Source organism: Mustelus asterias, chromosome 8 (assembly GCF_964213995.1).
Source record: "Mustelus asterias chromosome 8, sMusAst1.hap1.1, whole genome shotgun sequence".
Lineage (NCBI taxonomy): Eukaryota > Metazoa > Chordata > Chondrichthyes > Carcharhiniformes > Triakidae > Mustelus > Mustelus asterias.
This window is the reverse complement of record NC_135808.1, coordinates 71,159,883-71,176,018: the sequence shown is the minus strand read 5'-3', so window position 1 is coordinate 71,176,018 and position 16,136 is coordinate 71,159,883. Positions and strand designations below refer to the sequence as shown.

General features: G+C 40.8%; 1 protein-coding gene across 3 annotated transcripts in view; it reads left to right on the top strand.

Moving 5' to 3' along the window:
* Positions 1 to 16,136, top strand: part of dennd1b (DENN/MADD domain containing 1B) — a 296,649-nt gene that overhangs the window by 117,053 nt on the left and 163,460 nt on the right. For 2 of the 3 annotated variants that reach the window (XM_078218142.1, XM_078218143.1), the window contains exons 4-5: positions 8,579 to 8,628; positions 10,578 to 10,697. The exons of the other annotated variant lie outside the window; for it this stretch is intronic. In XM_078218142.1, the coding sequence (XP_078074268.1) occupies positions 8,579 to 8,628; positions 10,578 to 10,697 (170 nt within the window). The remainder of the gene's footprint in view (positions 1 to 8,578; positions 8,629 to 10,577; positions 10,698 to 16,136) is intronic. 3 annotated transcript variants of the gene reach the window in all.

Genomic DNA, 16,136 nt, shown 5'->3' with positions numbered 1-16,136 from the left:
TGGGCAACAACTCTTCTTCCTGTGTAAGAAGCAAATTTCCCGAGGGGAAAATGTTTTGGTTTTCTGTTGGTTCTGCGACACCCACTGGTCATCACCTTCCTTCTGAAATAATTGTCCATCTTGTATACTCGACATTAGGATTCTGTGATTCAAATCATGTGAAGGAGATAGTTGAATTCCCTTTTAAAATTTAGCCCGTGTCTGAGATGCACTTCAGCCATCACTGTTGATAATGACTGCCTCAGTTTCTTGTTTTCCAAGCCCAACATTGTTATATTCCTGCAACTTTTACCACGACTTGTGAGATTAGTTCCAGCGGTGGGAAGCACCATTACTCCCCAGGTGGAACCTGTTGGAAGGGTGAGTGCCAGTTGGTGATATGGTGCCAGCTGCAATCTTGGAATTAGCTTCAAAGTATCCATTGGATTTGTATTTTGTTCTGATAAAAGGAGTAGGTAGGCCACAGCCCTGAACAGTAACATCTGCTGGTCAGAAAACGCTATTTTGCATTTGTCATTATGAATTCTTGGCACTACTCAGTGAGAGAAGAAGTCCTTGTTGACAGTTTGATGCTAAATCAGCCTATTTTTCCGCATGCTTTTCATAAAAATAAGCCTCAGACTCCATGATATGGGCTGCCAAATAGAGATGCCTGTGCAACTTAGGAAAGCTGTTCTGGAAGGATTTCTACCTGCTCGAGAGGCAGCTTTCCAAAAGTGTTCAGACCCATCATTATCAGATGTCTCAGTCATCTGTTGCTGCCAAAATGACATGGATCAAGACCAATTTGCTTCTTCTTTTTCACCCCTTAATGTCTAGACAAGTATTTTTGGTCTTGAGTTAGTATGGATGATGGTATCATGCAAGTGCTGGCGATTTGGTTGTAGTCACTTTGTGCAGCCTGAGATTTGCCTCTTCCTGAGTTTTAAGCCAGATGTAGCACGAGGATCTTCCTAGTGAGGCCTACACTCCTGACATCAGTGAGAAGGCAAAGTGACTTGTGCTATTCCTAGCCTTCTGGGAAAAGCATCTGACGTTAAATCCAAGTAACTGAACTTGTGCAATAAAAGCGAAAAACTAACTTGTAGGTTTGCCAAGTCTGTGCCAGTTTACAATTTTGATTGGTGGAAGTCACTTTACTGGATATTTTACTCAAGGAGCAGACTGATGTATGACCTGGATTTTGTTGTGATTTATGATGCCTCGGACAGAGTGGATTTATTGTGATGTTTTCTTTGTGCTTCATGTTTGGTTGTGTTGATCAATTGGAATATATTTTTGGGCTACAGTTCGCAACAAAACTCGGATTTTCATTGAATGTTGCAAGGAGCAGACCAAACCATTGCAGTCTTGCCATATCCTAGACAGAAATCGATTGCAGGTCTTTTGGCAGAGCTTTTAAAAGAATCATAGAATCCCTGCAGTGCAGAAGGAGGCCATTCGGCCCATGAAGTCTGTACCAACCACAATTCCACTCGGGCCCTATTCCTATAACCCTCATTTACCCTGCTAATCCCCCTGACACTGAGGTCAATTTAACATGGCCAATCAGCCTAACCTGCACATCTTTGGACTGTGGGAGGAAACCGGAGCACGCGGAGGAAACCCATGCAGACACGGGGAGAATGTGCAAACTCCACACAGACAGTGAGCTGAGACCAGAATTGAACCTGTGTCCCTGGCGCTGTGAGGCAGCAATGCTAACCACTGTGCCACTGTGCTGCCCAAAGATGCAGGGTTCTTCGGGCGGGTTAAACTTTCAGTTACCAATGGTGAATTTTCATCAGGGAATGAAGCAAAAATCTTTGGTTTGTTCCCCATGGAGTAGGGTGCACAGCATATTTATAGAGTAGAGAAGCCAGAAGAGATAGTGATGTTTTACCTTGCGATCAGAGTTTCCAAAATTCATGGCATTGACCATTTGGATAAGTAAAGGTGTTTTAGTTGTCGACATAGGAACTGGAGTGACCATTCTTACCTTGTGCAATGTCCAAATGACAATAAGTCAGGGAAAGTCCACAATCCCAGTTTTAGCTTTAAATTGTTTGATTTTTCATAGTTGTTTGGAGAGATGGCAGAGGCCAGCAATATTTCCACCATTTTCTTGTCAACTATTCTGTAGGATTCTGATTTTGAACCAAATCATGATCTGGTTTTCATAACTTTGATGATTTACAGCCAGTGAGTATGTTGCCACAGACACTAGTTTCTGTTTTATTTAGAAATGATGTGGAGATGCCGGCGTTGGACTGGGGTAAGCACAGTAAGAAGTTTCACAACACCAGGTTAAAGTCCAACAGGTTTATTTGGTAGCAAATACCATAAGCTTTCGGAGCACAGCTCCTTCGTCAGATGGAGTGGATATCTGTTCTCCAACAGTGCACAGACACAGAAATCAAGTTACAGAATACTAATTAGAATGCAAATCTCTACAGCCAGCCAGGTCTTAAAGGTACAGATAATGTGGGTGGAGGGAGCATTCAACACAGGTTAAAGAGATGTGTATTGTCTCCAGACAGAACAGCTAGTGAGATTCTACAAGCCCAGGAGGCAAGCTGTGGGGATTACTGATAATGTGACATAAATCCAACATCCCGGTTTAGGCCGTCCTCATGTGTGCGGAACTTGGCTATCAGTTTCTGCTCAGCGACTCTGCGCAGTCGTGTGTCGTGAAGGCCGCCTTGGAGAACGCTTACCTGAAGATCCAAGGCTGAATGCCCGTGACTGCTGAAGTGCTCCCCCACAGGAAGAGAACAGTTTTGTCTGGTGATTGTCGAGCGGTGTTCATTCATCCGTTGTCATAGCGTCTGCATAGTTACCACTACGGACTTCCTACAGAAACTCAACACACATGGAGCAGTTGAACCAGGAGCACTCCTTGGCACTCTACACCAGCATCCCCCACAATGATGGCATTGCTGCAACGGCCTCAGTACTCAATGCCGTCAACTGCCAGTTTCCAGATGCAATTTTACAACTCAGCCGCTTCATCCTGGACCACAATATCTTCACCTTCAACAACCAGTTCTTCATCCAGACACACGGAACAGCCATGGGGACAAAATTCGCACCTCAATATGCCAACATCTTCATGCACAGGTTTGAACAAGACTTCTTCACCGCACAGGACCTTCAACCGATGCTATACACTGGATACATCGATGACATTTTCTTTCTTTGGAGTCATGGTGAGCAATCACTGAAACAACTATATGATGACATCAACAAGTTCCATCCCACCATCAGACTCACCATGGAATACTCTCCGGAATCGGTTGCATTCTTGGACACACGCATCTCCATTAAGGACGGTCACCTCAGCACCTCACTGTACCGCAAGCCCACGGATAACCTCATGATGCTCCACTTCTCCAGCTTCCACCCTAAACACGTAAAAGAAGCCATCCCCTACGGACAAGCCCTCCGAATACACAGGATCTGCTCGGATGAGGAGGATCGCAACAGACACCTCCAGACGCTGAAAGATGCCCTCATAAGAACAGGATATGGCGCTCGACTCATCGATCAACAGTTCCGACGTGCCACAGCAAAAAACCGCACCGACCTCCTCAGAAGACAAACACGGGACACGGTGGACAGAGTACCCTTCGTCGTCCAGTACTTCCCCGGAGCGGAGAAGCTACGACATCTCCTCCAGAGCCTTCAACATGTCATTGATGAAGACGAACATCTCACCAAGGCCATCCCCACACCCCCACTTCTTGCCTTCAAACAACCACGCAACCTCAAACAGACCATTGTCTGCAGCAAACTACCTAGCCGTCAGGAGAACAGTGACCACGACACCACACAACCCTGCCACAGCAACCTCTGCAAGACGTGCCGGATCATCGACACGGATGCCATCATCTCACGTGAGAACACCATCTACCAGGTACACGGTACCTACTCTTGCAACTCGGCCAACGTTGTCTACCTGATACGCTGCAGGAAAGGATGTCCCGAGGCATGGTACATTGGGGAAACCATGCAGACGCTACGACAACGGATGAATGAACACCGCTCGACAATCACCAGACAAGACTGTTCTCTTCCTGTGGGGGAGCACTTCAGCAGTCACGGGCATTCAGCCTTGGATCTTCAGGTAAGCATTCTCCAAGGCGGCCTTCACGACACACGACCGCGCAGAGTCGCTGAGCAGAAACTGATAGCCAAGTTCCGCACGCATGAGGACGGCCTAAACCGGGATGTTGGATTTATGTCACATTATCAGTAACCCCCACAGCTTTCCCCCTGATCTTGCAGAATCTCACTAGCTGTTGTGTCTGGAGACAATACACATCTCTTGAACCTGTGTTGAATGCTCCCTCCACCCACATTATCTGTACCTTTAAGACCTGGCTGGCTGTAGAGATTTGCATTCTAATTAGTATTCTGTAACTTGATTTCTGTGTCTGTGCACTGTTGGAGAACAGATATCCACTCCATCTGACGAAGGAGCCATGCTCCGAAAGCTTATGGTATTTGCTACCAAATAAACCTGTTGGACTTTAACCTGGTGTTGTGAGACTTCTTACCGTTATTTAGAAACCCCAGAAGGAGTGCGTTTTCAGTCTCTGCCAATGTACATTATCATTTGACCATTGGTATTGATCACTCCAATGAACATTCTTGGTCTAACATTTGACTGGTGTGAACATTTATCCTTTTAACTCAATGTTTAGTGCACCTGCATGATTGAATTGGTATTGCAATAAATAATTTCTTAAACATTGCAATTTCTGAAAATAGCCCTGTTTGTGATAGTCAAGAACCTTGCGACCCTGTTTATTCTGTATGCGGATTGCAACCTTACAATGGCCTCGCCCCGTGAGAGCGTCAACTGGCTCATCTATTTGTTGTGATTGAGAGGATTTTCATCAGCCGATGTTGATAAATCATTATCCAATCACAACGCTACGGGGAAGAGTAAGTTGTCCAAATTGCAGATGCACATTTCTGCATCCATCTGGATGCAGAAACCCCCTGACTACCTGATTACTGAGAGGGAGTGACTATTAGTCATGCGACTCTTATTTGATGGAGGATATGTCGTTTCCAAAAAGTTAACCATCACAGACCATGAAATAATTTTGTCTCATACTATTGTATTTGTCCAGAAATTGGGATCTATTAACACATGAATCAACTTAAATTTGGAGTGCTTTCATCGGTGAATGGCCTGAACTTGAATCTTATTTCAAATTATAGGAGGGGTGATAGTTCAGGTCTTAGACTTTTCCAAGTTTCTTCTGAATGGTCTCTCCATGCATCAAAAGGACTTGGTTTCCATTTAACATTATTTCTTCAGCCCTACTTTAGAAACAAAATTCATAAACTGGAGTGCTTTTATTTAAGTTCCTGTGAACTAGGATGAATTGCATGAATGGCAGTTGTTCAGGTGATGGTGATTTTTGCATATACCATTGGATCTTCCATCCCAAAACAAAGTTAATCTCAGTGGCCAAGCGCACACATTTTATGGGTTAGATTTAGTGTCAATTTGCAATGTGAACAAATTTTTGATTTGATTTATTATGGTCACATGTATTAGTATACAGTGAAAAGTATTGTTACTTGCATGCGAGAGAGACAAAACATACCATGCATGGAGAGGGTGCAGAATGTAATGTTACAGTCATAGCTAGGGTGTAAAAGAGTTTGAGTTTTAAAAGCATGGAATGAGAGTAAAAGATAGAATTGGAGGGTATGCTGGGCACAGCTTGCAATACGTTGCCACACTCTGACGCCATCTTGCATCAGAATCTATTTCTAAATTCTTGTTACTTTGTGGATGACAAACATTTGCTTGTCAGGAATCATTCAACCTGATCTTTTTGTATGAAGTGAGGTATCTTCAAAAAAAGTGACTTCGTCCAGTATTTGTAATCTCCCTGTTTAAAACTAACCTTGTACTTGTACAAAATAGTGTTGTTTTGATTTGTGGGCCAAAGCTGATTTTTAAAAAAAAGTTGGATATCATTTCAAATATGCCTCGTCTCATCTGAAAGGAGGAGTCACAATCAGTTTCTGAGTTACTGATCTCTGGACCTCTCCAGTCTGCGGTGGCTGTTTGAATGAAGAAAAGTGTAAGATTACTGACTTTTAAAGGATTATCTTCACCTTCATGAAGGAAATAGCTCATGTGCCACCATCCTTCAATCTTTATAGGGAGTTTGTCAGCAGTTTTAATATGCATGCTACTCTCAGTTTGAATTTCTTTCGCTGCCTTGTTCAAACAAAGCTAATTTGTCAGCCCGGGAAAGCTGCCATTCCATTTTTCCCTGAAAGAATTGAGTCATGTGGGTACTTTGGAAGCCTTGATTTAAAAAAAAAATAACTGGAGACTATATCTACAACAATTATACCACTATGAAACTGGGCATAACGTGCTTGTTTGACAAATGTTTGCCGATTCCGAGGAAGATATTTGAACCTTGCACTTCAGAAATACGTTTCCGGATTAGACTGATAGAGTGGGTTTACAAAATCTATTCCATCATTTTAAAATGTTGCAGATAAATGCTGTTGTGCTAATGGAAAGCAAATCTCCAGCTCAGCTAGTCTTCAATTAGAGTATAAATGTTATTTTTGCCAAGGCTGCTAACAAGAGTTATTTATGACTGGTGTACCTGAGATCCACAGAGTCTGATTTTAAAGGGTACATTGGGTTCCATGTATAGCATTTAATAAAATTAAGGTGGTGGATAGGGCCTTTTAATTAGCATGAGATCTAGCTCAGGAACTGATACAGCGCCTCATTGATTGATGTAAGTAACCTCATCTACCCTGTCAGGGGAGTCCCAGTCGTCAGCTGAACGAGCCTGTCCCTTAAGTGGTGCAAACAATTTTTTGTCTGAACTGTTTTTGAGTCTATAGACCTGCTGGCTGCATGAATTTAAAAGAGCACTGAGCTTTTTAAAAAAAAAACATCCCGCCTCCCTGAGGGATGCCTGTGCCAGTTGGGAAGCGAGTAGAAAGCTTGGGTTGTACTCTGAAGAAAAAGAGAGGAATTCTAAACCGTGGTGATCAGGTTTTAAACTGATCTGTGTTGCTAAAATAGTTTGTTTTGCAGGGGATGATATTCACCTCTTTCCGTTGGGCAATATTTTTAGTCCCTTCTTCACCCATATAGGAAAAGGACCAACTACTGAACAAATGACTTGATTTGCATCTGTCCATTTAATTACTGAATGAGCAATTCACTTCTGAGCTAGTACATGCTTTTTTAAAATTTGGAAATGGTCCATTTTAAAAAGAAATTCATTTCATCTTGCTTTGCAGTATTACACAACGAAATCCAGTAATTTTTAATGTTTGTATATGCGCTGATTGAATTGTATTTTTAGTCTACTTTAGTCAAGTGAATTATATGTACTAAACTGAAAAACAGCCTCACAACTATAAATTTGAGTAAAATATATGCATCCATAAATCCAGTGTAATGTAGCAAATTTTGAACTTGAAAGACAAACAAAATGCAAAGCAATAAAGTTCTGAAGGAAGGCAGTTGTACAGTAGATTTAATTGCTGAGAATTTTCCAAGCCCAGATCACCCAGATGAACTGTTCTGGTTGTAGTAACAAGTATTATTCACTGACCTCTTCCTGCTAAAGACCAAATAACAAGATTTGTGTTTCATTTACGCAACACATACGCAAATGAAGCTCGCGCTATTTTCATCATGTTTATTCTGTTATAAACTGCGAATTGTCCAAGAACCAGAACTCGCAGAATCTTTGACCACAGTAAAATTTGTCTTTGAAACAGTTCAAAGATTCCCCCACTTTTTACTTGTAAAATAACACTTTCTTTTGGAACAATTGTGGAGGGTAAAACATATTGGCATGTTTCACTGTTATGAGTTCCTGTAAGTTTCACAAAGATATAAAATGATATTTTTGAGGTGTATTTTAAATTTTGTTAATGATATGGCTGCTGTTGTTCCTATAGCATTTTATTAATGTCATGTTGCTATTAACTTTATTAAAGTCGAGATTAATTGAAGCATAACACATGAGATGAAATTCTTCCCTGAATATTTGTGCATTTTCTTTGCAATTCAAGTAAACCTACTGAGACTTTTCAGTGTAAATGAGGATAGTGCATGTATTTTAAATTTTGGCATTCTCTTATTGCCACCATTTAATATTTTTCCCAATTTGCATTGTCAACACATGTTGCGTCTGAAGCCCTTGTGTTGACTAAAAACTGGTGGCTAGTCTGTGATGCATGTATCAGCAGACGTGGCTTACCCATATGGTGCAGTGCTGCTTGTAAAATCCATATGGTCCTGTTGAAGGGGATCCCAGTGGGGATGAGAGGGGGTGTTAATGCCCTTTAGGCCAAGCTATTCCCTCCTGGTGCTCCTTTACCATTGTCAGTACAGTCTGCTGAAGCATAAATTTGATTCGTGTTAATAATCAATGAAGTTCATTGTGGTTGATTATTTCAATACAGGAACAACTATTTATGTATGGTTTTAATTGAGAAGGTTATTCTCAGACTTTATGTGGTAGATACAGTAGTGATTCCGATCCAAGTCTTAGGAGCCTAACGATTTTATTATTCTTTACAGGAAGTGCTGCAGACTGTGCCGAAGTTTTGCTTTCCTTTTGATGTTGAAAGGTACAGTATTGCGTGATAAAGCAATCATTTTATATTTGACCCTCTGCTTTGAAATAGAATCCAATCTTAAGCGAAAACTCCCCGGCATGGAGAAGAAGTAAATATTTGAGGTCTTTGGGAAAACAGCACACACAAGTACATGTGCCCGTTGATAGCTGGAGAACTGGACATAGCACTTAAATTTTCAAAGGATACATTGATGAATCTTTCATTTTTAGAGACTTTATTTGCAGTTAAAGATATGTTGGTGCCTTTTTAGTAGCAGCAGCAGCTCTTGAAAACCTAAGCCCCAGCATTGACCTTTTAACTGACGACATCCTCTTGAGTCTTCGCACTTGAGTCTTCCAGTTTATTGTGAATATGTTTGTAAGCCTTTAAGAATGAGCTTTTGCTCTTTGTTACGGAGGGTGCTTGGTTGAAGGTTTATATGTTTGGAAAACGAGGCTCCATTGCTGCCATCCAGTGGCGTGCTTACTGATTAGAATTGGCTTTTGGAAGGAGCAATTACACCAGTATTGCCAAGTATGAACAGCCTTTGACTAAACTGTGGTGATTTCCTTTATCAGCTTGTAAAGGAGCTTCAGGGTTTTATGTTGCACTATTCATTTCACGTACTTTAGCTGTTTATCTTCTGATTTTGCTCTTATTTTCTCCTCTCTTGCACACTGTCCTGAAGCAGCAACATTTGTTTGAATATATGCTTCTATGAACAGCAGCACCTTTCCTTTTTAAAAATGGAAATATTATACTTCCTTGAAATTATTATTTTGCAACCAAATGATTATTGCGAGGTCAGTGTGTATTGATCTGACAGACTTATTTTTGAGCGTTCTTTCTCTGTTTTTGAAAATATAGAAGTTGAGGCAATGAATGAAAGCCAAGTGTTTATTATGAAAGTTAGTGAAGGACTTGTTCACTTGTGGAGAAACAAATATGGAAAAGCATAATAGTATCATGCATAAATTATATTGTGTTTGGAGGCATTTCACTGAGAATCATAGAATCTCTACTGTGCAGAAGGATGCCATTCAGCCCATTGAGTCAGCACTGATGTTCCGAAAGTGCATCTTGACCCAGCACATCTCTCTCTCTCTCTCTCTCTCTCTCTCTCCTCCTCCTCCTCCTCCTCCACCCCCCCTCCCTTGACCCAGCACATTTCTTCTCTCTCTCTCTTCCCCCCCCCCCCCAACTTATACATCCTTAGACACTAAAAGGGGCGATTTTGCATGGCCAATCCACCTAACCTGCACTTCTTCATTCTGTTGCATTTCTAACTAAGTGTCAAATTTGTGTTAATATTAAAGATTGATGCCCTTATTTAAAATTCGGAGCATAGTTTAAAATTGGTAAACTTGCTCAATACTAATGTTGATTATTGTAAGAGAATCATGGATATGGAGAATTGTGAAGTGAAAGCTCAGATCCTTTCCTGCCCTTTTTCTATCACTGGTATTTCAAGTTGTGCACAAGATACCAATATTTTGGATGTACCGATTTGTAGGTTCATAGTGTAATCTTTACTTTCAGCTTTCACAGAGGCAAAAAAACAACACTTCATTAAAAATAACTTTAACAAGTGAAACTCTCCATTTAATAATTGCGTTCCTCCTCCTCCCCCCTCTTCTGGCTTTATCTTATTAAAATGCTCGCTTACCTTTACCTGCTAATCCTCAGTTCTGATGAAGGGTGCACAAATGGAAAGTCAACAACTTGCCGCCTCTTTACAACTGCTTGCCGACCTGGTGATATCTCATGATTCCTGCTTGTGTTTTGAAGGTTCCAGCATTTGCTGTTATAATTGAACTCTTTTTAATAACATTTCAGCTTAGCCTTCCTCAGCCATCATGGTTTGAAGTTTTGTGCTGCGGTTTTATTTCCTTTCAGACAGTTGACAACTCTGACCGTGAAGATTTTATTTGCCAATTAATGCTGCACATGGTTATTTTCAGGGTTTCACAGAGTCAAGTGGGGCAGCACTTCACTTTTGTGCTCACAGACATTGAAAGCAAACAGAGGTTCGGTTTCTGTCGCTTGACCTCAGGATGTAAAGTCTGCATCTGTATCCTCAGGTATGTGGAATTAAATTGTATTGCATGTAGCATAGTAAAGATATTCATAAGGTATTGGAGTACATTAATGTCTCAAGTATTGCAGGAGACGGCAAGGCTCATCCATTGAGTTTGAAAGATTTTGGCTAACCAAAGGTATTAAGCGATATACAGCAAAGACATAGGGCATGCAGAGTTCGGTTGCAAATCAGTCATGATCTCATTGAACAGGCTTTGAGGGGAATGAATGTTCTCTTCCTACATTCCTCATCCTGAACCCACTACATTTGATCCAATGTTTCTTTTGATTAATTGCTATGTTGAATTATGATGGATATTTCTGCTGGATTTTGTTCCTGAAGTCTTGAATTCATGCTCCTAGTTGTTTTTTCTTCATCTCTTCACGGTCCCTGATATCAGACTGTTTGTATACTTTCCAGACTTGGATGAGTCCTGGTTTCCTCTGAATGAACTTTGGTAAGGTTGAAGCCATCTTCTTCAGCTTATACCAAAACTATATTCCCATGCCACTGTTTTATCCTGCTCCCTGACGATTGTCTCAGGCTAACCCACTCTGTTTGCATTCTATTTGAACATGAGTTGAGCTTTCAACCCCATATCTTTCCACTTCAAGCATCACTCACTTGTACCTTCAAAGAACAAAGAACAATACAGCACAGGAAACGGGCCCTTCGGCCCTCCAAGCCCGCGCCGCTCCCTGTTCCAAACTAGACCATTCTTTTGTATCCCTCCATTCCCACTTCGTTCATATGGCTAATAGAGCTGACCTCTGCTCCTACCTGGCAGTCCATCTGCTGCCAAAACCTTCAACTATGCATTTGTCATCTCAAGGTTTGACTCTGCTGGCAGATCTCTCATCTTTCACCCTTTCACCCGCAGCCAAACTTGGTCCATATGCCGTCCCACAAAAGACTCAGCTCACACATCATTTCTTTCTTTGCTGACCTACTATGGCAGAAAGGCTTTTGCTGCCCTCGTCTCCAAGTGTCATGCAAACTGAGGAATGTCTTGTACATGCCACTTTTTGTCAATCGTGTTTTAGACTGGTGTAATTTCCTGCTGGCTCAAGATTGGAAGGATGTTCAGCTGTTTTATCATTCATGAGATGCAAATGGTATTTGTGGCACCAGCCAGTGGGATAACTGACCTATCATTAACCCGCCATTGTGATTCTTGTTTCTCATCCCCTAATTTCTGAAATTTAAAAATTCTCATTCCTTTCATGTCTTCATGCCTTAGTATCTCGATATCCTCTTCCAACCTCCCAGTGCCTCAAGTGTCTCCCACATTACTTTGGTCGTTTCTCTTCGCCCCACCATTGGTGCGGAATTCTCCTTGGTGGTGGGTGGGAATGGAGAATCTAGCAGGAGACACAAATTTGGAAGCCAACCGGTGTAAAATCACGTTCTGATTTTCCCAATGGTGGATTAGTGGAGGGAGATTTCATAGAGTGCATGAGGGATTGTTTCTTAGAGCAATGTGTTATGGAGCCAACCAGGGAGCAGGTTATTTTAAATTTAGTAGTATGTAACTATTAAGGGTTGATAAATAGTCTTGTCGTTAAGAATCCTCTTGGAAAGAATGATCACAGCATACTAAAATTTTAGATTCAGATTGAGCGAGAGAAGACTGAGTGCCATACTAGAGTTTTAGCGTCGGGCAGAGGTAATGATACAGGCCTGAGCAAAGAGTTGGCCCAAGTAGACTGGGCACAACTAATTGAGGGTAGGACAGTTGAGGAACAATGGCCAATGTTCCAGGAGATATTAAATAACTCTAAATTCAAGTATGTTCCTGAGAGTTAGAGGAATTGTTAAAGGAAGAAAAATGTTCCATGGCTAAATAAGGAAGTCAGAGGGGACATAAAAGCAAAAACTAGGGTATACCATACTGCAATAACGAGCAGTAAGCTGGAGGATTGGGAGAAGTTTAAGGTTCAACAAGAGGCCACTCAAAATAAAATCAAAAGAGCTAAGATGAACTACAAAAGAAAGCTGGTAGAAAACATAAACACTGATACCAAAAGCTTCTATAAGTATTTAAAGAGAAGTAAATGTTGGCCCTTTAGAGGATGGTACTGGTGAGGAAATAATGGGGAACATAAAGATAGATGTTGGAGGCACTGAAGCAATATTTTGCCTTTGTCTTCACAGTACAGAATAATGAACATTTTCCAAAAACTGCAGTTAATGCAGAGGAAGTTGGTGCGATAGCCATCACTAGGGATAAGATATTGAATAAACTAATGGGATTAAAGGCAGATAAGTCTCCAGGACTTGGCCTGCACCCTAATGTATCAAAGGAGGTATCAGCAGAGATAGTGGATGCATTGGTTGTGATATTTCAAAATACTTTGGACTCTGGAAAGGTCCCAGTGGATTGGAAACATGCTAATGTGACACCTCTATTCAAAAGGGAGAGAGGCATAAAATAGGAATCAAGGCTGGTTAGCTTGACCTCTGTGGTCAGGAAATTGCTGGAATCATTCATTGAGGAGATGACAGAACATTTGGGAAGACAAATCTCAATCTACCATTGTCAGCATGCTTTTGTGAAGGATAAGTCATGCTTGACAAAGTTGCTTGAGTTCTTTACGGATGTAACCAGCAAGGTGAATAATGGGGAAGCCTGTGGATATGGTGTATCTAATCTTGTAGAAGGCGTTTGACAAGATGCTGCATAAAAGACTGATCCAGAAGGTGAGTTCGCAAGGGATTGGGATAGAGTACTAGATTGGATTCAGGATTGGCTGACCGACAGAAAGCAGAGGATCTTTGGCTGGAGAACTGTAACTAGTGGGGTGCCGCAGGAGTCAGTCCTCGAACTTCAACTGTTTTCAATCTTTGTAAATGATCTGCAAGCAGGGGATGGAGTGTAACATAGCAAAACTTGTGAATGATACTAAAATAGGTGGGAAAGCAGGCAGTGAAGAGGTGATAAAGATTTCATAGACAAATATAGATAGGTTCAGAGAATGGCCAAAATTTGGCTGATGGAGTTTAATGGGGGTAATTGAGAGGTTATCCATTTTGGTCAAAAATTAGGCAGATAATTATCTAAGTGAGAAGCAGATTCAAAATACACCTGGGCAGAGGGATCTGGGTGTCTTTGACCAAGAATCGCAGAAAGTCGGTATTCAGGTGCAGCATGTAGTAAAAAAGGCAAATGGAATGTTAGCATTTATTACAAATGGACTGAAGTAAATTTAAAAAAAAAATTTTTAAAGTGTAAAAGTAGAGAAGTGTTGTTACAATTGAATAGGGTATTGGTGAGACCACATCTGGAGCATTGTGTCCAGTTTTGATCTCCTTATTTGTGGAAAGATGTGGTGGCACTGGAGGCGGTGTAGAGGAGATTCACCAGATTGATTCCAGGGATGAAAGGGTTGATGTACCAGGAGAGATTAAAGAGCTTGGGCTTATTCTTCTAAACTCTAGTGAGTATGAGAGGGGATCTGATTGAGGTATATAAAATACTAAAAGGGATTGACAAAATAAACATAGACCAAATGTTTCCATTTGTAGGGCAGTCTTGAATAGAGGGCACAGGTACAGGTTGAGAGGCGGTAGTTTTAAAACTAAGATGAGGAAGAACTACTACTTGCAGAGGTTAGTGAATTTGTGGAACTTGCTGCCCCTGAATGTTCTCAGGAAGGAGATAGATATATTTCTGAATAAAAGAAACGGATTACAGGAATGTGAGGAACAGGTACCAGGAAGAGATCAGCCATGGTCTGATTGAATGGTGGAGCAGGCTCAAAGGGCTGAATTGCCTACTTCAGCTCCTAATTCCTATGTTCCCTCTTTGACTTCGCATTCATATTTTTGATTATGCCTCTTTGAAGCAGCTTGGGATTTTTTTCTAAGTTAGAGGCACTATGAAAATGTAACTTGTTATTCAAAAAAATTGTAATTATTGATGAGAGAAAATCTGAAATTAAAACAAATTGCTGTCCACCAATATCTGAAAGAGAAAAGATGAGTTAACATCTTGGCTGTAGCGTCTTCAACTTACCTTAAACAGCACTCAAAATGCTCACCTATTTCCTCATTGGACTGACCAACTTTGTTTTTCCAGCACTCTTATTTGGGAGTGTGTAACTTGCCATATTAGTTTTTTTTATAAATTCAAACAAAAGGAGGAGTTAATTTTATAGGCATAGATGGCAAATTATATGTTTGCGCCTCTTTTTTAGGGTAGTTTTGTCTTCTACCAGATCAGAAACCCCAAGATATATTCTGGCTACCAGATCAGAAACCCCAAGATATATTCTGAAGTCAGACTAGACTCCAACAATTCGACATATGAGGATATGATGTTTCACATCAGGTGGAGTTCTACTGACACACTGGCAAGCTTTTTATCAAAACAAATTTTATTTAACAACACAGTTTAATTATAACCGGTAAATTAGCTTAACTAACAATTGAACAGTACTGAAACAAGACAAGAACAATTCTTAATTGCTAACCTCTCATTGAGTTCCAATTGAAACAATATTCCTCTTATAAACTTAAACCCCCTCTATAAAATTAGTCAGCAAAACACAGGCCCATTACTTGTACTGAGTTTGCCAGTTTTGGAGCTTCCAGACATCTCAAGCAAGAGACAGAGAGACGTTTCTTGCTTCTTTCAGAATCAGGCAGTAACTGCTTGTTTCAAAAATGAAAGAGAAACTGTTTTTCCCCGGAAGCTTAGCTCCTCCCATTAAGCACATTATTCTGTTCCTGTCAATCAATCTAATTAAAACTCTACTCCAAAACCCCCAGGGGAAACCTAAAACACAAATGCATTAGCTTAGCTTAAAATAAACACGCCAGGTCTAAAATGAGTACTTATCTTGTGCTCCCATCTATCAATTTAAAAGATTTCTTGGACAAATCAGCACCTTGCAAAAGAGATCTGAATTCTAAACATACTCCTTGCATGAAACATGATATACATTTCTTAAAGGCACAGTATCATCATACTGCACTATTAATTCCATTGTTGCATATGATCAACTGGCTTTGGTTGTAGTTGTCATTTTTGCGAACATAACAAGGAGTCTTTCTGAGAATAGATTTTCACATGCTTTAGCAACAGCAAATCAGAAGAGGTGGCATAAATACGGCTGCTTCCTGACTGGTTGAAGCTAATTTGATCCACCTAAAGGGATAGTGGAGTGGTACAACTCCTAACAGGGCTTTCCAAGTGCCTGAAAATGTTTTGGACAATTTTACTTTCTAGGAACTTTCTTAATTGCGAGTGAAATTCCCTTGAGGTGAAATGCTGAAAGCCTATGGAGGGGAGTGTAGGACTTCACATGGTACTGTTTTAAACCCTGCTACTGGTTATTTGGATATCAAAACTAAAGGGGCAAAATTTTTTAGTTACAAATCGTAGTGCCATAATCGCTGCTCTCCTTGGCTACTTTGTATGGGCTGCATCTTTTTGGGA